The following is a 25,390-nucleotide window of genomic DNA, read 5'->3' as shown; positions in this document are numbered from 1 at the left end:
AAAGAAAGCTGGCATATCGTTTTGAATAAACAGTTGGTAAACTGTCCGAAAGTCTTGAAGTATGAACATGTTGAATGAGTAATCAATCAGCAGTGCAGCGTCCACTCCATCACTCCCTCCTTGGACAAACTTCCAAACCAGACTTTACAAAAAAAAAAATTTAAAAATCACACAAAAGTGCGCACTTTAAAACATGTCTGGTCAGCATCCTGTCGGGGTTCGGCGCTTTGGGACCCCTCGTAGATTTGCACTCCTGTCGCTCACTCTGCTCCTCTCCTGGTCCTGCCCTGCTTTAGGAAAGAAGAAGCTCTACATCGGCGCCTTGTTCCCAATGAGCGGAGGATGGCCCGGGGGTCAAGCATGTCTCCCTGCTGCTCAGATGGCTCTGGACTTGGTGAACAAGAGGATGGACATTCTTCCGGACTACGAGCTCGAGCTGATCCATTACGATAGCAGGGTAGGTGATGAGTTAAATCTCATTTGAAACACTCGACACTCATTCATTACTCATAATAAAAATCATTATTTGGGAAGCGATAATTTGTGTGATTAATACTTAGGTTGTTCATATTACTAGCATGCATTTGCTTTCATTTATTCAAAAATATTCACTGATGAGGAACTAAAGTAATTTCGGTGTCTGTGTGTACTTGTGTGATTTGATATTTTCCCCTTAAAGTCATGATCTTCTCTTATATTTGGTTATTTACGGTATATAAAATCATTTTATTCAATACCTGCTATGAATTTTTCCCTCATCTTTCCTCATGTTACTCCTGTGTTTCTTTTTCTTTTATCCCTGTCTTCCTGTCCTGTTCCCCCTCTGTAAGGACAGGTTGATGGTCAATTTCACTGATAACAGTGATAATAAAGGGTTCATTCATTCATTCATTCATTCATTCATTCATCAATAGCTAGAAAGAAATCAGTATGAAATTGTTTCCTTCTCTAGAAACGCAAAATTATTTGCAGCATTTAAAGCTTTTAAACCTTTCTGATTTAGTCCAGTTTCTTTCCAGTTTCTCAAAGGCAATGATCCGGACAGCAACTTGATCCGTCACCACGTGATCCGTATATTTTATCTGAAGTTTCTTCTTATTAATCAAATCTTTCATCTGCATTGAATCGTCTAATTGCTCCTCTGTTTGGCTGAACGCATGCACCGGATAGGACGCAGCTGTGAGCTGATGCATTTCACACAGCACTGTGTAATTGCTGACTTGTTGGATGATATTAATTACGTATCCCAGAGTAAGGCTGGCGTTATTTGTGTCTTGTTTAAAGCTCGCTATCCAAAGCTTGCAAATTGCTTAAATTTGTCATTAGTTATGATTTAGTTGGAGAATAAACTGTCCTCGTGTGATTCATACGGCTCGTTACGTATCGTGTTGGGAATGTGTTATGATTACATAAGTAATGAGAGGTTGTTCGTTATGGTTGTGGATGCATTTCCCTGTAGATTATGTGCACTTCAATGAGATTTATTGCGACATGGGACTATCTCTTTAATTCGCACTGCCTGCGATGTTCTCTCTCTCTCTCTGTCTCTCTCTTTCCCTCACGCCGTCGTTTCCCACCTGCTAACCTCCTCCCCCGCATCAGAGATGCCAACACACACACACACACACACACACACAGAGTGAGTTTGAGACTGAAAGACACACAAACAGGCTGCAAACAGTTAACTCGCTGTGACTGGTTGGCTTTGCTAAGAATTCTGTCGTGATTGGCTGAAACGGCTCTGCATTGGAGCCCCATTTCAAAGGGACGAAGTAGGAGGGGTTGCTGGGGGCTGGTGGTTGACATGGCAACAGTTACCTAGACGACTGCAGTTCAAACAAACACATAACTCCACGGATTCCCACGAGAGAGCGAGAGAGAGAAAGAGAGAGAGAGATGGACAGGAAGAAAGAGGGAGAGGGAGAGAGAGAAATGGAGAGAGAGAGAAAGAAATGGACAGAGAGAGAGAGAGAGAAAGAAATGGACAGAGAGGGACAGAGAGAGAAAGAAATGGACAGGGAGAGAGTGAGAGAGAGAAAGAAATAGAGAGAGAAATGGATGGGGAGAGAGACAGAGAGAGAGAGAGAAATGGACAGAGAGAGAGAGATGGACAGGGAGACTTGAGAGAGAGAGAGAGAAATGGACAGAAAGAGAGAGAGAAATGGATAGAGAGAGATAGAGAGAGAAAGAAATGGACAGAGAGGGACAGAAAGAGAGAGAGAAAGAAATGGACAGGGAGAGAGAGAGAAATGGACAGAGAGAGAAAGAAATGGACAGAGAGGGACAGAGAGAGAAAGAAATGGACAGAGAGAGAAATGGATAGGGAGAGAGAGAGAGAGAGATGGACAGAGAGAGAGAGAGAGAGAGAGAGAGAAATGGACAGAGAGAGATGGACAGGGAGACTTGAGAGAGAGAGAGAGAGAAATGGACAGAGAGAGAGAAATGGACAGAGAAAGAGAAATAGAGAGAAAGAAATGGAGAGTGAGAGAGAGAGAAATGGACAGAAAGAGAGAAAGAAATGGACAGAGAAAGAGAGAGAGAAATGGACAGAGAGGGACAGAGATAGAGAGAAAGAAATGGACAGAGAGAGAGAAATGGATAGAGAGAAAGAGAGAGAAAGAAATGGACAGAGAGAGAGAAATGGAGAGGGAGTGTGAGAGAGAAATGGACAGAGAGAAAGAAATGGACAGAGAGAGAGAAATGGACAGAGAGAGAGAAATGGATGGGGAGAGAGAGAGATGGACAGGGAGTGAGAGAGAGAGAGAGAGAGAGAGAGAGAGACAGAGAGATGGACCGGGAGACTTGAGAGAGAGAGAGAAATAAAGAAATGGACAGAGAGAGAGAGAGAAATAAAGAAATGGACAGAGAGAGAGAGAGAGAGAGATCACATCCTTTTACATTTACTGCAGAAATGGGGATGAATGGCTCAAAAGATGAAGTGAGCAGGTCAGTGATATTGGGACAAAGCACACAGCTGAGCTCACATACGGAGACCAGACGAGGCACGAATTTACTAATAACGCTCAGATCTGGTACTCCTTCTTAATATAATATACACTCACCGGCCACTTTAATAGGAACTTGTTCTGGATTCTAAGACTCCTGTTCTTGGCTGCAGGACTGGAACCCAATGTGTTGTTCTGCTGCTGCATGCTGAGATGCTTTTCTGCTCACCACGGTTGTAAAGAGTTGCTATGAGTTACTATATCCTTCCTGGCAGCTCGAACCAATCTGGCCATTTTCCTCTGACCTCTCTCATCAACAAGACATTTGTTTCCACCCACAGAACTGTCGCTCACTCACACAGTGTTTTTTGTTTTTTGCACCATTCTGTCTGTGTAAACTCTTGAGCCTGTTGTGTGTGAAAACCCCAGGAGATCAGCAGGTTCTGAAATACTCAAACCAGCAGTCCATCTGGCTCAAACCAACACCCATACCACAGTGAAAGAAAGTCACACTTTGAGATCACAGTTTTTCCCATCCTGATGTTTGAACGTTGTGAATATTACCTGAAGCTCTTGATTTGTATCTGTATGATTTGATGCACTGTGCTGGTGGATGGGTGTTCCTAATAAAGTAGCCAGTGAGTGTATCTTTTATATGACAATACTTATACATATCATTTACATATACATATCATATGGGATAGTTTTTCCTCAATCAATTTAGTGAAGAGAAGATACTAGAGATACTGTATTACCCATGAAGAAAGAAGAGGCCTTTATTTGTCACATGCACACTCTAGTACGGTGAAATTCATCCTCTGCATTTAACCCATCTGAAGCAGTGAACACACACACACAAGTGAGCAATGAGCACACACACATACCCAGAGCAGTGGGCAGCTATGCTGTCAGAGCTGCTGTTGTAGAAAATGCATCAACAGCTTCTGACCAATCAGATTCAAGAACTGAACAGAGCTATGATACGTAAGAGTCGTATCGGCTAACTGGTGGCTCTAAATTGACCGTAGGTGTGAATGTGAGTGTGAATGGTTGTCTGTGTCTATGTGTCAGTCCTGCGATGATCTGGCAACTTGTCCAGGGTGCATCACCTGACTATGGGCGAGAGGTGGGGTACCGCCTCTCACCCATAGTCAGCTGGGATAGGCTCCAGCTTGCCCGTGACCCTGTACAGGATAAGTGGTTATGGATAATGGATGGATGTATATTTATAAAACACGTTGAAAACAATTTGTGTTCATTTCATGCATAAGAAATATTTAAAAGATAATAATAATAATAATAATAATAATAATAATAAATAAAATTATTGCACAGTGGCATGTAAACCAACCATGGAAGCAAAACAAAAACAAACAAGTGTCACCAGGCAAACCAAACCTCGCCTGGCAGCATTTATATTGAATATGAAGTAAGATATTGTGGAGAAAAAATAGGTACCTATTTGTCCATACAGTAAATATAGCATATATATTAGCTCTGTGAGGCAGTAGCAACAAAAACGAAGCGTAATCCAAAAATGAACAATTTAAAAATCACAAGTAAACTATACGGCGGCACGGTGGTGTAGTGGTTAGCGCTGTCGCCTCACAGCAAGAAGGTCCTGGGTTCGAGCCCCGGGGCCGGCGAGGGCCTTTCTGTGTGGAGTTTGCATGTTCTCCCCGTGTCCGCGTGGGTTTCCTCCGGGTGCTCTGGTTTCCCCCAAAGACATGCAGGTTAGGTTGACTGGTGACTCTAAATTGAGCGTAGGTGTGAATGGGTGTCTATGTGTCAGCCCTGTGATGACCTGGCGACTTGTCCAGGGTGTACCCCGCCTTTCGCCCGTAGTCAGCTGGGATAGGCTCCAGCTTGCCTGCGACCCTGTAGAAGGATAAAGCGGCTAGAGATAATGAGATGAAGTAAAATATACCATGTGTCTGTACTTTATATTATTCTACTCTTAACCCTTACAGTTTTCGAAACTGAAACCTCCGAACCGAGGCTGACATACACACGCTGTCGCCATGACCCAAACTCTTATTTCCCGGAAATGGCCCGGCGCTAGAGCTCAGTGGAACGCGCTTTCCGTCTGTAATAAGCATAAACATATCTGAAAGCGATTTCTTTAGTCTAGTCCATTTATTTCAAATGGTGAACTGAATTGCATACACTCACCGGCCATTTTAATCAGAACACGTGTATGTGTATGCGCAATGTGCGATTGTTACACTCTTACATTCTTACAGCACAATGATGTAGTGGCGAGCGCCTCTATATGAGGCAATAGACACAACAAAAACGATTTTGACCTTTTTGGTGACCTCGACCGGATGACCCTCAAAATGTTGGAGGTTCTATTTGAGACCAATGCCCATCTATCCTGAAAGTTTCATGAAGGTTGATCCAGCCATTTTCCCGTAATATCATTAACAAAAAAAACAAACAAAGAAACCCAACTGAAAACAATACCTCGCCCCCCGGTGGACTCCATCCCGGCGAGGTAAAAATACATCAGACGATCACATTTTTATTGATCCTTTATTTTACCAGGAAGGTCCCATTGAGACACAATATCTCCTCTTCCAGGGAGTCCTGGCCAAGATGGCAGCAAATAAAATAAAAAGTTTCATAAACATACAGTATACAAACAGAGACAGATAACATTAAAGGAGAACTGAAGGCAAATTTATTATCAAAAGTCTATCTCATTTTATTAAATATCGGAATGCATTTTTGATCGCTATTTTGTCACTGTTGTAGCAAGTTATGAGTGTTTGAAATATGCTCTGTCATATATCAGTCCATATGTCAAAGCGATGGCCGTAAACGAGATTCGTTGAGACCTGTGCGAGACATCGTAGGACGGAAGTAAAACGTACAGCGGAAATCAAAGTGACCGACATCTGCCAATGTTGTGAAAAGACGCGTGCGCCCTCTTTCGAATGCTGACGTAATCAAGCCGGTAGTTTTGTTTGTGTTAGGACTAGGACTGTTTTGGCCTCTAGAGGCCGCTGTTATTTCCTTTTCGTGTCATGTTTATTTTGGCCTCTAGAGGCCGCCACTATTCCTGTGTTTTGTGTTTGTGTTCATTGCCTGTTTAGTCCTGATTATCTTCACCTGTGTTCAATTTAGTTTGTGTATTTATATCCCCTGAGTTCAGTCCTCTTGTCACGGAGTCTTTGTGCTGTTATGTTTATCTCCAGTTTCCTCTGTACCGTGTTCTTTGTTTTGCATTTTGCTTTTCTTTTGGACCTAAGTATTTACTGTGTTTTTGGATCTTCTGAGCGTTCAGCATTTTGCCTTTCCTTTTGTTTTTGGACTTTGCACCTTTGGATATTTTTATTTTTGTTATCTTCTGAGCTTTTGGATTTTCCTTTTTTTGTTTTTTCATCGGATTGTAAATATTGTACATAGTGTAAATAAACTGTTGTTTGATACTTTTTCTACTTCCGCCTCACGCCTCTGCATTTGAGTCATCCCCCTGGTGGCCTAGTGGGGGTTTGCTGGATTATCACACCAACGAATCAGGTTCGAATCCCAGCAAAACCCTAACAGTTTGTTTTGATAGCAATCAGGAAAGTTCGAAAAAAGTAGGCAATAATCGTCATTTAAACTCGTTTTTGTGCAATATTTCATTTGGAAAACAGTTTTCAAAATGGCGGCACTGACACCTGGCTGACACTTCACGTTTCGAAGTCTCGCACAAGTCTCGTGAAGATCGCGCGGATAAGCGATGCCTGCCGCGGACCAAACGCACTAAATTCAACACGGCTAAAAACCAAATAGGCCGATAAGTATAATATTTAATTGCAATTAGTTGCCAATACGAGTCACCATATAAGGTTACTAAAACCGAAAACATAATTGAATAACACGTTAATTCAGAAATAAAGCAAGTTTAAAAATGATTTCAGTTCCCCTTTAACACAGACTGAAATAAAACACAGACAAACACTAAATCTCAAAACAGACACAGAGCCATAAGGGAGTCAGTGACTAAAATTACCCATGGAACAGATAAAAAAGGACACTTATTTGAAACAGTGATACTATTCTATGAAAACTGAGTTTGAGAGATTTTTAAACACATCCGTAGAAGGCAAGGAATCCAAATTCAGAATGTTTTGCTGCTCGTTCCGTTCGTGTGGTGCATATGAATAAAGGCAGATCTCCCCAGTTCTGTCCGTGTGGTTGGAGGCTGAAGGAGAAGTTTGACTGATGAGCGAGGGCTGTATGCATTAGGACGAAGTATCCGCAGACTGCATATGTACTGAGGTAATTTGCCCATTAAAGCTTTTGCAATAAAACCCAGGCAATGAATTTTCCTTTCAACTCAAATGTCAGTGGTTATGATGACATGTTGTCATGGTAACGTTCCAGCATGCTTATAGCATGTTAACCTATCAAGCACATCGATGTAAAATCACGGTTACATTTCTGTCTGTATCTAACTTCCCGGTATACAAAATTAATGTTCAGGGTATTAAAATATGACTACATATTCACCTGTGATGTTCTAATTGTGACCTTTGACTTTATTTATTCGCAATGTTCACAAGTGTTCACCTGAAAATGTCATAAAATAGTGATATAGTTGAAATGTGGATGACATTTGCTTCCCTTTAGCCAGTAAATGCTTATTCGTGTGTTGCACATCAAAATTTAATTACAGATCAAAATTAATGGTGTGTATACGGTCCGTTGTGAAATGTAATCATGACAGCTAGTGTAAATAATTGGTTCAGCTAGACCTATATTTACGTTTCAGTAATGCTGTTGGCACTAAATGAAAAAATATGCAAAAACATTGACATGGCTCTATGAACAGAGGGATTATTTACAGGATCCAGTGTTTGGATAATGCAAAAGATAATGCCCTCTGGGACAGAAACAGAATGACAATTATATTATTGAGTGTGTTTCAGAATGTAAATCAGAATGGAAATCCATTACGTGGACATGTGTTTATATATATATATATATATATATATATATATATATATATATATATATACTGTGTATATATGCACACACAGTGTATGGGGGGTGTGCTGAAGAGAAGAGTGCACAAGAGAGGGCCTCGGCTCCTGGATGACCAGGAGAGATTGTGTAAAGAGGAATGGTCTCAGATGCCCTGCTCTGGATCTCCAGCCTAAAATGTTATAGCAGAGACCCAGTGCTGTTTTACTGCCTAAGGGAGCTTGTACAAAGTATTAAATCCAGGGGTGCCAATAATAGTGCAACATGTTGAAAATAATGGCATTTGTGGAAAATAATAAAATAATATGGCACTTGTTGAAAATAATTATTCCTTGATGAGGAATTAGTTTTTCTCAGAATAAATTTTTCAGTTAAAGGCTGGATTTTTCTTATTTTTTCAGTGTGAGGTGAATTTTTGTCCCCCCGCTCCAAAGCAGGGGGGTATCCTTTTTTTTTTTTTTTTTACCTCTGTCCGTCCGTCCGAAACACCCTTTTTCTCAGCAACCACAAATCATAACCACTTGGTACTTGGTACCAAACTTCAGCTTGAGGTTCTATACCATGTACACCGTTTTCAGGTCTGTCGCACATCGACTTCCTGTTTACCAACTGAATGTATTTACAAAACATATAGTGTGGATTTACAAAATTTTCGTAACACTTTTCTCAGCAACTACAAATCACAACCGTTTGATATTTGGTACCGAGCTTCAGCTTGGAGTTCTATACCGTGTATACCGTTTTCAGGTCTGTCGCACATCGACTTCCTGTTTACCGACTGAATGTATCTACGAAACAGATAGTGTGGATTTACAAAATTTTTGTAACACTTTTCTCAGCAACTACAAATCACAACTGCTTGATATTTGGTACCAAACTTCAGCTTGGGGTTCTATATATGTATATGTATACCGTTTTCAGGTCTGTCGCACATCGACTTCCTGTTTACCGACTGAATGTATTTACGAAACATATAGCATGGATTTTAATGCAATTTCAAGAACCAAAATGCTGTTTCAAAATGACTGTTTACCAGGATCTCACCTCATCTCATTATCTCTAGCTGTTTTATCCTGTTCTACAGGGTCGCAGGCAAGCTGGAGCCTATCCCAGCTGACTACGGGCGAAAGGCGGGGTACACCCTGGACAAGTCGCCAGGTCATCACAGGGCTGACACATAGACACAGACAACCATTCACACTCTCATTCACACCTACGGTCAATTTAGAGTCACCAGTTAACCTAACCTGCATGTCTTTGGACTGTGGGGGAAAACGGAGCTATTTGTTTTAAACTTCTAGTCCACTTTTTAGTTTACTAAAGTATACTTTGTAGTATACTGGAAATATACTGTTGGTTTACTCGTTACACACTTCTAGTCCACTTTTTAGTTTATAAAAGTATACTTTATAGCATATTGGAAATATACTATTAGTTACTGGTTATATGCATCTAGTCCACTTTTTAGTTTTGAAGTTTACTGCAATTACCCTTCTAGGTATACTATTAGTTTTCTAGCCTGAACCCTTACCTCATGCACACTACCAGTAGACAACTTAAGTGTTTTGTACCTTAAGGTACAATGAAGTTATCTCATCTCATTATCTGTAGCCGCTTTATCCTGTTCTATAGGGTCGCAGGCAAGCTGGAGCCTATCCCAGCTGACTACGGGCGAAAGGCGGGGTACACCCTGGACAAGTCGCTAGGTCATCACAGGGCTGACACATAGACACAGACGACCATAGACACTGCTCTTTACTTACTTGTTTCAGGGTTCATTATTTGTTGAAGTCAACATTCATAATGTGTCCTATTCCTTCGATCGCTTACATTCTGATATAAACGAGAGCGGGGGGATACGTAAGTGAGCAGTAGCTCACAGTTGATCTTGTTTTTTAACCCTTTTTACGAATCCTTATGGGGGGGCAATAATTGTGGCGGGCACCTTATAATATATCTAATTCAGCACCACGGACAGCTCTGTGAAGCATAAGAAAAGCTTCTCTCGGAGACACCAAGTAGCGGAAGTTTATTTGGCATTAAGGATTCAGCTCCAGTGTCATCTCCAATTTCAGCATTTCTTTAAACAGGGTGCCAACATTTATTAATGTTGATTGGACGACAGTCCAATTTCCTCCGAGTTGAGCATTCGCTCAGCGAGTCACTCAGGCTGCATATGCTGCCAAGCCATTAGTGCCCTTATTGCCTCTGTTTACTTGTTTTTCTTGCCAAAGAAAATAAAAGCTGGGAAATTATTGTACACCAAATCTCTGACCTGGACAAAGACAGGTACGCTCATATGTACCAAAAACAATATTATATTCATTCATTACACGACGATGTGAATCTGTTATTCATACAGGGTGAGGGACAAAGCACATTGTGTGTTTCTGTGAAGTGGGTGGCAATTGCATCATATTTAGTTTTATCATGGCTTATATCTGTCACTTTTGTAGTAATGATAATACTAATCATAATAATATACCAATAAGACTAGAAGAAGCCAAGAAGCCTTTATTTGTCATACATACACTCAAGCACACAGCGAAATTTAACTTCTGCATTTAACCCATCTGAAGCAGCGAACACACACATGCGCACACACACACATACCTAGAGCAGTGGGCAGCTATGCTACAGCACCCAGGGAGCAGTTGGGGGTTCGGTGCCTCGCTCAAGGGCACTTCAGCCCAAGGCTGCCCATGTTGACCTAACCTGCATGTCTTTGGACTGTGGGGGAAACCGGAGCACCCGGAGGAAACCCACACAGACACGGGGAGAACATGCAAACTCCGCACAGAAAGGCCCCTGTCAGCCACTGGGCTTGAACCCAGAACCTTCTTGCTCTGAGGCAACAGCGCTAACCACTACACCACCATATCGCCCACCGTGCCGCCCAATGTACTTTATTAGGAGGATGTAAATGGGAGATTAATATGTGTTAATGCAATACAGAGATTGAAAATGCATAGAAAGCAAAAACAAAATGGTCAAAAGCAGAAAGACGGAAGACGTTCAGGAAACAGTGCTCAGAAAATTAATCAATTCCAGGTTGGATTCATCGAAAGGAGCACAATGACAGGTCTTGTTGAAGGCAACAGACAATGTGGAAGACCTCGTATATGCTGGTACGACAACATCCGGGCATGGACTGGCTTATCAGGAGTAAATTTATTCGCAGCTACAAGAGATAGAAGGCGTTGGAGAGCATTAACTCATCCATGTTACCTACCATCGCAAAGCGACGACGGCGTATTGACATGACATGACATGACATGACAGGCTGGATTGGGATCGGTGCTGGAGCTGCGTGTGACTGAACTTATAACCTATGTCCCTTTTACTTCTGTATACTGAAGAAGGCAGAATTGCACAGCTGTAGCTGAAGGAGACAAGGGGTCCTTCAGGGGGTCCAGTCAGTCATTTGATCCCTCTTAAAAATCACCAGAAAGCCCTAAACCATCCATTCAGAATAAACCATACTGTTACAAAGCTAAAACAAATGTCTTAATATTACCAAATTAAAAGTTTTATGTTTTCTTTATTTAGAATAATCATTCCCTAGGTGCACAGTTCTTATTAGCCATGCTTGTGTTGGAGAATAAAAGTAGCAGTTTATTCTTGAAGCTAACATTAATGCTAATTAGGCACACTGAATTGCTGTGGTTAATAGCATAATTGCAGCATCAAGCCAAAGATAACGTTCTCTTGTAATGAAGAGATTTGGAAATGAAAGACTAATAGGATAGCTACTTCCCTGCGTCGTTCAATTTACTTTTCATTTAAACTCTTAAACCCTAATGATGTTTCTTTGGCTGGTCCAGACATTTTTTCACGCTCATAACTACAAATACTTAAATATAGTTATGGAATAAATCATAATAATTTCTGAATAATACAAAATAATACTTGTGTTCCACAGAGGTGGACAGTCACGATGTACATTTACTTGAGCGCTGTACTTAAGTCCACTTTTTGAGTATCTGTACTTTACTTGAGTATTATTTTTTTGTGGAAACTTATGACTTTAACTTCACTACATTTGAAAGGCAAATATCGTACTTTTTACTCCACTACATTTCTATCAAGGTCCTCGTTACTCGTTACTATGAAGCAGCTTTGAAAGTGGATGTTTTTTCTTTTCTTTTCTAAAACGTGATGGTTTTTCCGCAGGTGACACTGAGACAGCCGATCAGTAATCACTAGGGTCACGACACGTCTATAGACTGGATAAAATCAAGATCAATGATTTCTCAGCAGCGTTATTTAACTCGATCAGTTGATGGCAGAATGGAAGGAGACGGTTATTCTGGGGAATGCACGCACTCATGGCCCATGAACCCATGTTTCAGTTTTTTGTAAGGAATAAAGATTTGTTTCATTTTAAATGTTTGTTTTGTTTGCCGAAAACGAACCACATCACAGCCTGCAAAAACTCACCATCCAACCTGCGGCAGCATATTGATCTATATAAATGTTTTATTCCAAGAGAAAGCTTGTAATGAAGTTGTCTGTGCTTTTAGAGCTAGCGATAACGCTGCAATAGCTATGCAGTCTGGTTCGTCAAATGACTTTCTATGGATTCGTCTGCCAAGTTGCCATCGCCTTGTCCACGGCTAACGTTAACACATAGCTAGTTAACTTGGACACCGTTAGTTAGCATGTAAAAACGGAGTTACGCTAAGATGAATAACGTTAACTTATCTGAAGTCTCATCTCATCTCATTATCTGTAGCCGCTTTATCCTGTTCTACAGGGTCGCAGGCAAGCTGGAGCCTATCCCAGCTGACTACGGGCGAAAGGCGGGGTACACCCTGGACAAGTTGCCAGGTCATCACAGGGCTGACACATAGACAACCATTCACACTCACATTCACACCTACGGTCAATTTAGAGTCACCAGTTAACCTAACCTGCATGTCTTTGGACTGTGGGGGAAACCGGAGCACCCAGAGGAAACCCATGCGGACACGGGGAGAACATGCAAACTCCGCACAGAAAGGCCCTCGCCGGCCACGGGGCTCGAACCCGGACCTTCTTGCTGTGAGGCAACAGCGCTAACCACTACACCACCGTGCCGCCCATGCTGTAGATTTTTTTTTTCAAATTGCTTAAAAAATAATGAAATGAAATGTTTACATTAAAAAACATTATAAACAGTAATCAGTAAGCCATAATAAATGAAACAAAGTCAATATTTGGTGTAAGATGACCCTTTGATATAGTAGTCTGAGGTCCAGTGAGTGCAGTTTGATGCGGAAATGAGCTGTAGGTTTTACTGAGCATCTTCCAGAACCAGCCACAGTTCTTCTGGACACTTTGACTGTCACACTCGCTTCTTCATTTTGCACCAAAACCCAGCAGCCTTCATTATGTTTTCTTTTTTAATCTGAAAAGGCTCTCTTATGGAATATGCTGCTCAGATACAAAAAAAAAATTTTGTAACATTTAATTTTGTGGGCGGCACGGTGGTGTAGTGGTTAGCGCTGTCGCCTCACAGCAAGAAGGTCCGGGTTCGAGCCCCGTGGCCGGCGAGGGCCTTTCTGTGTGGAGTTTGCATGTTCTCCCCGTGTCCGCGTGGGTTTCCTCCGGGTGCTCCGGTTTCCCCCACAGTCCAAAGACATGCAGGTTAGGTTAACTGGTGACTCTAAATTGAGCGTAGGTGTGAATGTGAGTGTGAATGGTTGTCTGTGTCTATGTGTCAGCCCTGTGATGACCTGGCGACTTGTCCAGGGTGTACCCCGCCTTTCACCCGTAGTCAGCTGGGATAGGCTCCAGCTTGCCTGCCACCCTGTAGAAGGATAAAGCGGCTAGAGATAATGAGATGAGATGAGATTTAATTTTGTGCTGGAAAATTATGAATGTGCCTCAGACTTTTGCACAGTACTGTACCTAAAATTTGCAATTTTAAGATTTGTCCGAGGATGAAAAAACCTTTTGTCTAATTATAATTACAGTTAGTACTGTGAAGTATCCACAAACGTATGATCTCCTATTATCGCTCATGTTATTGTAGCTGCTGTATACAGAGTCGTTCCCTCATCTTTTATCCTCTCTCTTGAAGTTCGAGTGTGTCACAAAAAAAAGTGTAAAGTCCTTTGTTCTGAAGCCTGTTCTGCAGAAAAAATCCTCGAAGTGATCATCGGGACGTCCTTTCAAAAATCATCGCCATTTTCCTCTTCATGAAAATCAGTTTGTTGTTAAACATGACATGAGCATTTGTTATGAGTTCCTTTGAGTTTGATGTTAGCATGAAAATGGATGAGAATTAGCACTTTAATCGAAACCTGTGATTTGAATCAGAGTCAGAGTTCAAGCTGCTGATATCAAAAATCATTTTGACCAATGAGAATTGAGAATTCAAAGGTGCTGTGGAATAACTCATTTTATTCTGTCCACATTCACTGGATATGAGCAATCGCACGCTCCGATTGGCTACTCTACTACTCAGCTCATATACTGTGAGTAGAGAAAAAAACAAAATGGCGGAGAGTGTTGCTGAACCAACCAAGGACAAAATAAAAACTCGACTTGAAAACACAACCCCCCAAAAAAGAAAAAAAAAGCAACAAAATATGGAATGAAAGTATTTGATGGTAAGAATGTATATATTTTTTTATTTTTCAAGAATTATTATTCTTATAGCATTTTTATCCCCCAGTGGCCAAAAGGCCCGAAGGAGGATTATGTCGTGGTGATTTCTGTCTGTCCGTCCCAGGAAGGGTGCTCACCTTCTGAAATCAACTCCTCTCAGAATTTTTGAAGGAATTTCACGAAACTTGGCAGGAGTGTTTGTTAGATGTCCATAATACACATAGTGTAAGTTCGTTAAATTGGGTCACATTTTACCAGAGTTACAGCCCTTGATTAACAAAATTATATTTTGACAATTTCATGAGTGTGTTTGCGTTCTGAAATCAACTCCTCTCACAATTTGTGGAGGAATTTCACCAAACTTGGCAGGATTCTTTTGTCATATGTCGCTAGTAGGAATATCATAATTCCGTTAAATTCAGTCGCATTTTACCAGAGTTACAGCCCTTCATTAACAACCTTGCACTTTTACAATTTCATGAAGGTGTGCTCACCTTCTGACATCAACTCCTCTCACAATTTTTGGATGAATTTCTTGAAGCTTGGCAAAAGCCTTTGTTATATGACGGTAATACGCATATTGCGATTTAATTTCGTTTGTGAAAATTTTCCCAGAGTTTTGACCCTTGATTAAATAACTTGTACTTTGACAGTTTCATGAGGGTGTACGCTCTTCTGAAATCAACTCCTCTCACAATTTGTGGAGGAATTTCACCAAACTTGGCAAAAGGTTTATTTTGTTATATGACAGTTATACGCAGATTGAAATTTCGTTTAATTTGGGCAAATTTTCCCAGAGTTATGCGCTTGATTATTAACAAACTTGTACTTTGGCAATTTCATCAAGGTGTGCTTGCTTCCTGAAATCAACTTCCCTTGCAATTTTTATCCCCCGCTGGCCGAAAGGCCCAAAGAGGGATTATGTCGTGGCGATGTCCGTCTGTCCCAGGAAGGGTGCTCACCTTCTGAAATCAACTTGTTATATGTCGGTAATACGCATATTGCAATTTCGTTCAATTCAGTCGCATTTTATCAGAGTTATGGCCGAGTTGCCAGTGGGGGATATTGTACTCTCAGAGCACTCTTTTCACAAATTGCTCCTGTCATTTCGCCGGTTTGTTTACATTCTTCGTCTTTAAAAGAGATACCGTATGCAGATCCTTTATTTTTATATAAATTTCTGAGTGGATAGTATCTCCATCCTTGACTCTTGTATGCTGCAGAAATGAGAATTTTTTAAAAATATATTTTTGAGAGTTAAAATCGACTGCAAAGTTGGCATTGTAGCTGCCCCGCTGAGCCAGCCAGCCCTGAGTGCATGACGTCACAGCGGTAACCAGTTTTAAGGCCGAGGCCTTTGACAGCTATAGACCAAAGTCATATAAATAAAAATTTACGGTGAAAGTAAGAAATACCGTTACCGACTCGCTCAACTAAGACTGATTTGACTTCACTGATTGTAGGTTGACTCTCATTAAAACAGGATGGGTGTTATAACTTATGCAGCATACATGTACATGCATGCATTTTCACTGATAAAACGTAAAAGGCTCATTAAATAATCAGATGAACTGAGACAATCACATTCTGAAGCAAATTAAATCATCTTATACCGGTAACTTAAACACACAATACAAGTTACGTGTATTCATCTAAATGCAGGTAAACAACGTGTTGTTTTTGTTGTTTTGTATCCAAATGAGAGTCGGAGCGTAACCCGTCCGTGTTCTCGCTTCTTGAAGGCCGATCTTGTGGCCGATTGTTTTTGAAACAATCTGACTTTCTGTTGTTTGTTCAGTTCTCCGTTCATTCACTTCTTCCATGTAAGGGCAAGATGGCAGCGATATCCAGTTTAGAAATAAGATGGCTGCTCCGCTCATTCACTTTTCTTCATACTGTGTTCTGCCATTATTGCTGGGCTCAGGCAATTACTAAAACCCGGGACGGAATGGGATGTCACTGGTTTTAGCAACAACTGTGGGGAGGTCACTGCCCAAGCATTATGTCCCGTCCCATTCCGTCCTGGGTTTTAGCAACAACCCTCAGCTCACTCTGGGAGAACTGGTGCAACTGAACTCGCTTTCCTTTTAATAAATAAATAAATAAATATAAAAAAGAAAACTTTCCTTTTCTTGTAGTTTTCTTTTCCTTTAATTATTGGTACTGCACCCTCTTTCAATACGGGCTTATAGCCAACGCTCCTCAACAGATCAGAGGTCTTGTACGAGTCTTCAGTAAAATGTGCAGAGCAGAGGAGAGACCACTTCGTAGGCACCCAATGTGCCCGTGAACTTCTCGCAAAATGCGTCCAAATCTTTGCAGTTTGAACATTCTTGGGCCATGAATGCAACGTGAATCCACCTTCTGTCGTGTTGCTGCACCGCCAGCAACACATCTCCGTGGCATGGCGATAAATTAGCTCAAAATGGAGGATCAGAGTTGCAGTTAGCTCTGTGTTTTAGTGTAGCGGAAATGGCGATGAGACCGATAGACTTCCTGTTGTGACGTTACAGACGTCAAGGCCATTCACTCAGACCGCTACCTCTATAAATAACTTTAATCATAAAAATTACTATAATAGATATATTGTTAACGCTTAAAACTATTCCTGTGCCATTCTTGAGGTCTCAAGGCATTTATAAACGAAAGTGAGGCCACGGCTCTGTGTATCTGCTTTAAACATTAAAATTGGTTGAATTTTTTTTAGACTGGTTCAAAAGCTCAAAGAAGTTTGAAAATGACAGAACTGAAATGTCCAAGGAATAATTAAATAAATGTCTAAAGCTATTCTATACCTCGGCACGACAGCGATACAGCACTTTCTACAAAAAAAAGAAAACAACACGAAAGGCAATTCGTGCAGCCATCGATCGTTTTTTAAGAAGTCCAACTGATGATAAAACCTTTACAATAGTTGCTGACCCAGTGTCTGTTTCTCAAAATCCAGTGAATATGGATAGAATAAAACAGTTATTCCACTCAATCTCGTCATTACATGGCTTATAGCCAATAGCCAACTCGGTGCTACGCGCCTCGTCGGCTATCAGCTCATGTACGACTCAATTTCGTGGAATAATTGTTAAATATTCTGTGTGCTTTTTTCCTTTGGTATAAGACACTCTAGGATGCACAATCTCTCTTCTGTCATCTCTCGATGAAATCAAAACAAAGTTCTGAACAATAAAATGTACATGAGGTGTTTTTTTTTAAGAGAAATGACACATCTGGAGGCTATAGGTTAGTATCAAACGTACAGCCATTGGCACCACCGGGGGGGAAAGGTTAGAACAATTCTAGGGGCCCAGCACTGCCATGGGGCCCTTTAAGGGGCTGATAATATGCTTTTAATGATTTTAATAAGACTTTTGAAATAACAGCAATGCAATATTCCATCTGGTAAAATGAGCTAATTGAACAAGGTTGTCTATTTCTTGAGTTCTTCAACATATTGTCATTTAACCCTCCCCCTTTTGCGAAATGGTACGGTCCAGTTCTGGTAGAAGCGCGATGCGTTAAATCTGTGTGCTGATCAGTGCAACGCTACTTGCTGCTGTGTTGCGGTGCAGCAGCCAGCCAGCCAGCAGTGGAGTGCGTACAGTCTATGATCGCTAAATATGAAGAGTGGCTGTCAAAAACGTAAAGAAAGGCAGCTGAAAGCTGAGAGGGACCGGAGAGGCAGGCAACTGGTCACTCAGTTTTTCCCAAAGAAAGGTAGCTATCGCTCACATGTGTGTCCAGAATATTAGCGAATGGTAAATGAACAGTATGAACGTGGTTGGATTAGCCTATCAAGAGAACACTTTTACAGTTTGTACAGTGACATTTTTTCCATTTTAATAACTGAACTGACTTGTGTGATAAACAAGATGAAATATTACGTTATGCTGGTGCTAATAACCAGTTTCATAACTAATGGGGTGCCCTAAATATGCACAGATTCAGTCTCAGGGCGACCTCCGCCCTACCAAACCACTGAACCCCCCTTTGGAGAAGGAGGTGAGCAGCAATACAACCCATAAATGCTTTAAGATTGAAGTTTTTAATGAGCAAGCGCCATATACAGTTTGCTAGATTAAAGTGTTGCTAATAACGGACACCAGTCAAGTGTTTGACATGGTTACGTGTGTGGAATGTTCACACGTTCTAAACCATTGGTTTCAAACGTATTCCCTTTTTGCAGAACAGTACACACAGCTTTCTACCTAACACATAACAATCCATGGGATTTCCATAGGTATTTTGATGCTGGGTAGATAACTTTTTCTACAACCCCGATTCCAAAAAAGTTGGGACAAAGTACAAATTGTAAATAAAAACGGAATGCAATAATTTACAAATCTCAAAAACTGATATTGTATTCACAATAGAACATAGACAACATATCAAATGTCGAAAGTGAGACATTTTGAAATTTCATGCCAAATATTGGCTCATTTGAAATTTCATAACAGCAACACATCTCAAAAAAGTTGGGACAGGGGCAATAAGAGGCTGGAAAAGTTAAAGGTACAAAAAAGGAACAGCTGGAGGAGCAAATTGCAACTCATTAGGTCAATTGGCAATAGGTCATTAACATGACTGGGTATAAAAAGAACATTTTGGAGTGGCAGCGGCTCTCAGAAGTAAAGATGGGAAGAGGATCACCAATCCCCCTAATTCTGCGCCGACAAACAGTGGAGCAATATCAGAAAGGAGTTCGACAGTGTAAAATTGCAAAGAGTTTGAACATATCATCATCTACAGTGCATAATATCATCAAAAGATTCAGAGAATCTGGAAGAATCTCTGTGCGTAAGGGTCAAGGCCGGAAAACCATACTGGGTGCCCGTGATCTTCGGGCCCTTAGACGGCACTGCATCACATACAGGCATGCTTCTGTATTGGAAATCACAAAATGGGCTCAGGAATATTTCCAGAGAACATTATCTGTGAACACAATTCACCGTGCCATCCGCCGTTGCCAGCTAAAGCTTTATAGTTCAAAGAAGAAGCCGTATCTAAACATGATCCAGAAGCACAGACGTCTTCTCTGGGCCAAGGCTCATTTAAAATGGACTGTGGCAAAGTGGAAATCTGTTCTGTGGTCAGACGAATCAAAATTTGAAGTTCTTTATGGAAATCAGGGACGCCGTGTCATTCGGACTTAAGAGGAGAAGGACGACCCAAGTTGTTATCAGCGCTCAGTTCAGAAGCCTGCATCTCTGATGGTATGGGGTTGCAGTAGTGCGTGTGGCATGGGCAGCTTACACATCTGGAAAGACACCATCAATGCTGAAAGGTATATCCAGGTTCTAGAGCAACATATGCTCCCATCCAGACGTCTCTTTCAGGGAAGACCTTGTATTTTCCAACATGACAATGCCAAACCACATACTGCATCAATTACAGCATCATGGCTGCGTAGAAGAAGGGTCCGGGTACTGAACTGGCCAGCCTGCAGTCCAGATCTTTCACCCATAGAAAACATTTGGCGCATCATAAAACGGAAGATACGACAAAAAAGACCTAAGACAGTTGAGCAACTAGAATCCTACATTAGACAAGAATGGGTTAACATTCCTATCCCTAAACTTGAGCAACTTGTCTCCTCAGTCCCCAGACGTTTACAGACTGTTGTAAAGAGAAAAGGGGATGTCTCACAGTGGGAAACATGGCCTTGTCCCAACTTTTTTGAGATGTGTTGTTGTCATGAAATTTAAAATCACCTAATTTTTCTCTTTAAATGATACATTTTCTCAGTTTAAACATTTGATATGTCATCTATGTTCTATTCTGAATAAAATATGGAATTTTGAAACTTCCACATCATTGCATTCCGTTTTTATTTACAATTTGTACTTTGTCCCAACTTTTTTGGAATCGGGGTTGTATGATTTATTAGCAGTCACATCACACATTTCACTACCAGTTGTCCTAGCACAAGAAGGCATGTGGCAAAATCTTGAATTTTCATTTGTGATTGTAAATGCACCAGAATTAGTCACTGACCAGTTTTCATCTAGTCCCTGGTAGGTTAATACATAAAATGTAATAAAGTCACAAACTCAAGGTCCATGGGCTATCAAAAGTCAAATAATGACAATAGTGCAATTGTGACGAGGGTGGGTAAAGTTGGAGGGCCCAAAATTCTAATCTTTCATGGGGCCCAAAATTTCTGGCGGCGCCCCTGCGTACAGCCAACATAGACATTATGGTCATGTGATCAACTAATGCTCAATTGCCTGTAATAATCTGATAGCTATGAGGCATCTGTAGTTGGCATGGGATTTTTAATGTGACAGCCAGTCGTACATCGTGAACATTTATACAGAGATCACTAATCTTATGTGAATCGATCAGAATTACTGCACACGTCCTGTCCTTCAGAGACATTACACAACGCACATTTGTCAGAAAATCTTTTCCCGTTTGAATAATACTTGTGTCTCGGCAGGATGTGCCGTTCTGTTATTTGAAGTTAATCAATAAAAATAAATGCTGACGTGATGTGAGTTTTATGTCGAGTTACTTCAACCTCAGATGTCTTTCTTCTCCTTCTTCTCATTCAAAAAAAAAGAAGGGGGGAAAAAAACAGTTGATTTGGCAGGATTTTCAGTTGATTTGGCACAAAGGGACCCAGCTGCACTATGGGGAGAGTGATCCTCACGCATGGCTTCCCTCAGGAATACAGAGAGAAAGAGAGAGAGAGAGATCAGGCAGAGTTTCCTGGGAAAGGGTGAGATATTACTGCCAATCTGCACTAGCACTAAAATCACAAGAGAATATATATATATATATATATATATATATATATATATATATATATATATATATATATACACACAGCACGGCTTTTATTTGTCAATAATTTTGCAAACTCGACTGACACTATCCTGAAATCTGTCAGAAAGTCACAGGGAAAGGAACCATGGAATAATCTTAAAAACATTTCTGAGCACATGTCCTCAAGGTTATAACACAAGTTGAGTCACATGACTGCTCATGTGCAATATCTTAATATGCAATGTGGAATATTTCAGTGTCCAGTGTGTGTTAAGATCACTTCCTCCTAGATTTGCACACTGCTTGACATAAGGGTATTACATTATACACTTACTGTCCTGGGGCGGCACGGTGGTGTAGTGGTTAGCGCTGTCGCCTCACAGCAAGAAGGTCCGGGTTCGAGCCCCGTGGCCGGCGAGGGCCTTTCTGTGCGGAGTTTGCATGTTCTCCCCGTGTCCACGTGGGTTTCCTCCGGGTGCTCCGGTTTCCCCCACAGTCCAAAGACATGCAGGTTAGGTTAACTGGTGACTCTAAATTGACCGTAGGTGTGAATGTGAGTGTGAATGGTTGTCTGTGTCTATGTGTCAGCCCTGTGATGACCTGGCGACTTGTCCAGGGTGTACCCCGCCTCTCGCCCATAGTCAGCTGGGATAGGCTCCAGCTTGCCTGCGACCCTGTAGAACAGGATAAAGCGGCTAGAGATGATGAGATGAGATGAGACTTGCTGTTCTGAACGAGTGTCTGGTGATGGTAGACACAAACACCACTTGATCCGATGTCCATGTGCTGTCCAAGGTTGGGACAAAATCACATAAGAAAACACCATTTTGGATGTGGAGGGGCCGCTGCATGCGACTGCCACATCGCCATCTTGGACCATATGTTCCACTTTATTAAGAAAGCACAACTTTATTCATCACACACTTGTGAAATTCCTCTCTGCATTTAACCCATCTGAAGCAGTGAAAACACACACGTGAGCAATGAGCACACACACATACCCAGAGCAGTGGTCAGCCATGCTAACAGCACCCAGGGAGCAGTTGGGAGTTAGGTGTCTCACTCAAGGGCACCTCAGCCCAAGGCCGTCCCATATTAACCTAACCTGCATGTCTTTGGACTGTGGGGGAAACCAGAGCATCTCGAGGAAACCCACGCAGACACGGGGAGAACATGCAAACTCCATACAGAAAGGCCCTCGCCAGCCGCTGGGTTCGAACCCAGAACCTTCTTGCTGTGAGGCGACAGCGCTAACCACTACACCACCGTGCCACGATCAGCAGCACATCGGATTAATACGGGTCAAGAGCTTCATTTACTGTTCACGTCAACCATTAAAACAGACAGTTGAAGATTTATAAACATATTCGGATTCCTGTTCGTGGAATTAGATATGGGTTTCGGCTCTTGTAGCACATCCACCTCACAGTTTAACATGTTCCTTCTGAGTTGCTTTTCTGCTTACCATGTTTGTAAAGATTGGTGACTTGAGTCAGACTTCCTGTCAGCTCAAATCAGTCCAATCTGCTCTGACCTTTGTCATCAACGAGGCGTTGATCCAGGAGTCGAAGTTTCCTCACATTCCAGAAATCTATATTTTAACATGTGACAGTGAGAATGAGACCTAATATCATCACTGTAATCACTGTCTATCTGCTGCTGCGTACATTTACACAGCTAGTTTGCTACTGATTAATTAGCTCATCCGGACGATGGGCGATGAGCTTATGCCATCATGCATTGTCCGTCACCCGTCAGTTATCCGTCGTTGTCCACATTTCATGAAAATCGCTTCTTCTCCTTCAGTTCTTCACTGATTTTTATTCTTTTTGGCAGGAAGGTAGGTAGGTCTGCCTGGGGTGCATATAGATAGCTTCTGCCCAGGGCTTAATTTGAGCTAGAACATGACGGAACAAGATCCGGAACCTCCGTCGTCGGATCCGGCAGCTATTTTCATTTCATTCGGTGTTCCGGCAGCTATTTAAATGGATCAGATCGTTCCCCATCACAAAGGGAAAAAAAATCAAACAATAAATTAAATAAATAAGTACATAAAAATTTGTTTAGTGTTCGGTTTTGAGTTTGATATCTGTTGTTGATTTCTCTCCTATGACATCCACAAAATCTATGCGGAAGGGGAAGAGGGAGGGACATGGGGTGTATACTTCCGCTCAATAGAACACTGGGTTTTTTGTAGCCGTTAGCTTGCGCTGTGGAAAAAATGGCAAAAAAAAACAAGAAAGCTTACTAAAATTTTTACCCATTACTTGAATCGATTGCACTTATGGCTGTTACTTGAATCCTTGGAATATAGTAAAACTTGAATCCTTAAAATGAATTCTCCAACTTGTTTTGTAAACCCTTTATTTCTTAACTATTACTTGAATTGATTGCACTTATGTTTGCTGGCACTGCTTTTAAACTTGAAAGATGCTTGAAATCCGAGGCTATGCTTTTAAATACCCTACTTAAATCCTTAAAATGAGTCATTTAACTCATGTCTTGTGTGATCTGATCTCCAATGGTGAAATAAACCGGTTGTGATATGAGTACAGTCTGTTATTTTAGAAGATAAATTTAATATATAATTTAATATATAGCCTAATAAAAAAGAACATTTTATAGCATAATATCACGACATATTACTGTCTGTAACTGTTCATCACTAAAGCGTTTTCTAAGATCATAATGTCTGATATTATTTTATTTTTAATTTTTTGACAGGGCGGCACGGTGGTGTAGTGGTTAGCGCTGTCGCCTCACAGTTAGAAGGTCTGGGTTCGAGCCCCATGGCCGGCGAGGGCCTTTCTGTGCGGAGTTTGCATGTTCTCCCCGTGGGTTTCCTCCGGGTTGTCTGGTTTCCCCCACAGTCCAAAGACATGCAGGTTAGGTTAACTGGTGACTCTAAATTGACCGTAGCTGTGAATGTTCAGTTCAGTTGCTCGGGTTCAATGCCCGAACTGATGATCACATAATCAATTTTTCTTTGGCTAATCAGACACAAGGTACGCCACCACTCTTGCCGGAGCGGTTGGGGGTTAGGTGCCTTGCTCAAGGGCACTTAAGTCAATCCTGCTAGTCTGGGGAATCGAACCAGCAACCTTTTGGTCCCAAAGCTGTTTCTCTAACCATTAGGCCATGAGTGTGAATGGTTGTCTGTGTCTATGTGTCAGCCCTGTGATGACCTGGCGACTTGTCCAGGGTGTACCCCGCCTTTCACCCGTAGTCAGCTGGGATAGGCTCCAGCTTGCCTGCGACCCTGTAGAACAGGATAAAGCGGCTACAGATAATAATATGATATGATTTTTTGCCAAGCGGGGCCACTGCCGGGTCGGTCGACACATAGTAGGTCTATTGTTCAAGTGCGTTCTACGGTCTATGGGGCTGTGTTGTGGGTGCAAGTGCCAGGACCGTTTTATTTATTTACTTTCTTTATAATCTCAGTCAGATACACAAGCAAGATTAAGTCTTTACTCTGCTGTGTTTTATTATGGCCATCAGTATATTGTAACCTGTGTTTGATTTGTTAATTGTTGATCCAGTTGTTGCCTTAACGCAGGGGTCTGCAATGGCTCGGGAGCCAGATGTGGCTCTTTTGGTGACTGCATCTGGCTCACAGATTAATCAGCTCACATTGAGATCAAGAAGTACACCTCCATTTAATGAAAAAGTCAGTTAGCTGTCCGCAAAGCAAAGCCTTTTGACAAAGAACATGGCGAAAAGGGAAAAAAGGTGACTGGTAGGCTACCGTACATTTCAACAGGAATGGACAGAGGAATTCACCTTTGTGGGGTGAGAGGGTTCTGCTTTGTGTCCAATAGGCCTATACAATGACAAGATTGCATCGATGAAACAATGAAATAAAGCGGCACTTCGAAACACGCCAAGCTACGTTTGCGTCAAAATATTCAGCGGGGGACAGGAGGAAGACGGCATGTCAAGAGCCTCTTCATTATGAAAAAGAATATATTACACTCAAATTGTTGGTCATACGTAAAAATGCATTTTAGTTGTATTCAGCGTCACTTTTTATATATGGCTCGCACGAAAATGTATTTGAAAATATGTGGCTTTCATGGCTCTCTCAGCCAAAAAGGTTCCCGACCCCTGCC

General features: G+C 41.5%; 1 protein-coding gene across 1 annotated transcript in view; it reads left to right on the top strand.

Moving 5' to 3' along the window:
- The first annotated feature begins 316 nt into the window (after positions 1–316).
- gabbr1b (gamma-aminobutyric acid (GABA) B receptor, 1b) overlaps positions 317–25,390 on the top strand; it is a 134,190-nt gene continuing 109,116 nt past the window's right edge. The window contains exon 1 of the mRNA XM_060904042.1: positions 317–457. Coding sequence (XP_060760025.1) covers positions 332–457 — 126 coding nt within the window. The 5' untranslated portion in view covers positions 317–331. The remainder of the gene's footprint in view (positions 458–25,390) is intronic.

The sequence above is a fragment of the Neoarius graeffei genome, chromosome 22 (assembly GCF_027579695.1).
Source record: "Neoarius graeffei isolate fNeoGra1 chromosome 22, fNeoGra1.pri, whole genome shotgun sequence".
NCBI classification, from domain to species: Eukaryota; Metazoa; Chordata; class Actinopteri; order Siluriformes; family Ariidae; genus Neoarius; species Neoarius graeffei.
This window is presented reverse-complemented; position numbering and strand designations above follow the sequence as displayed.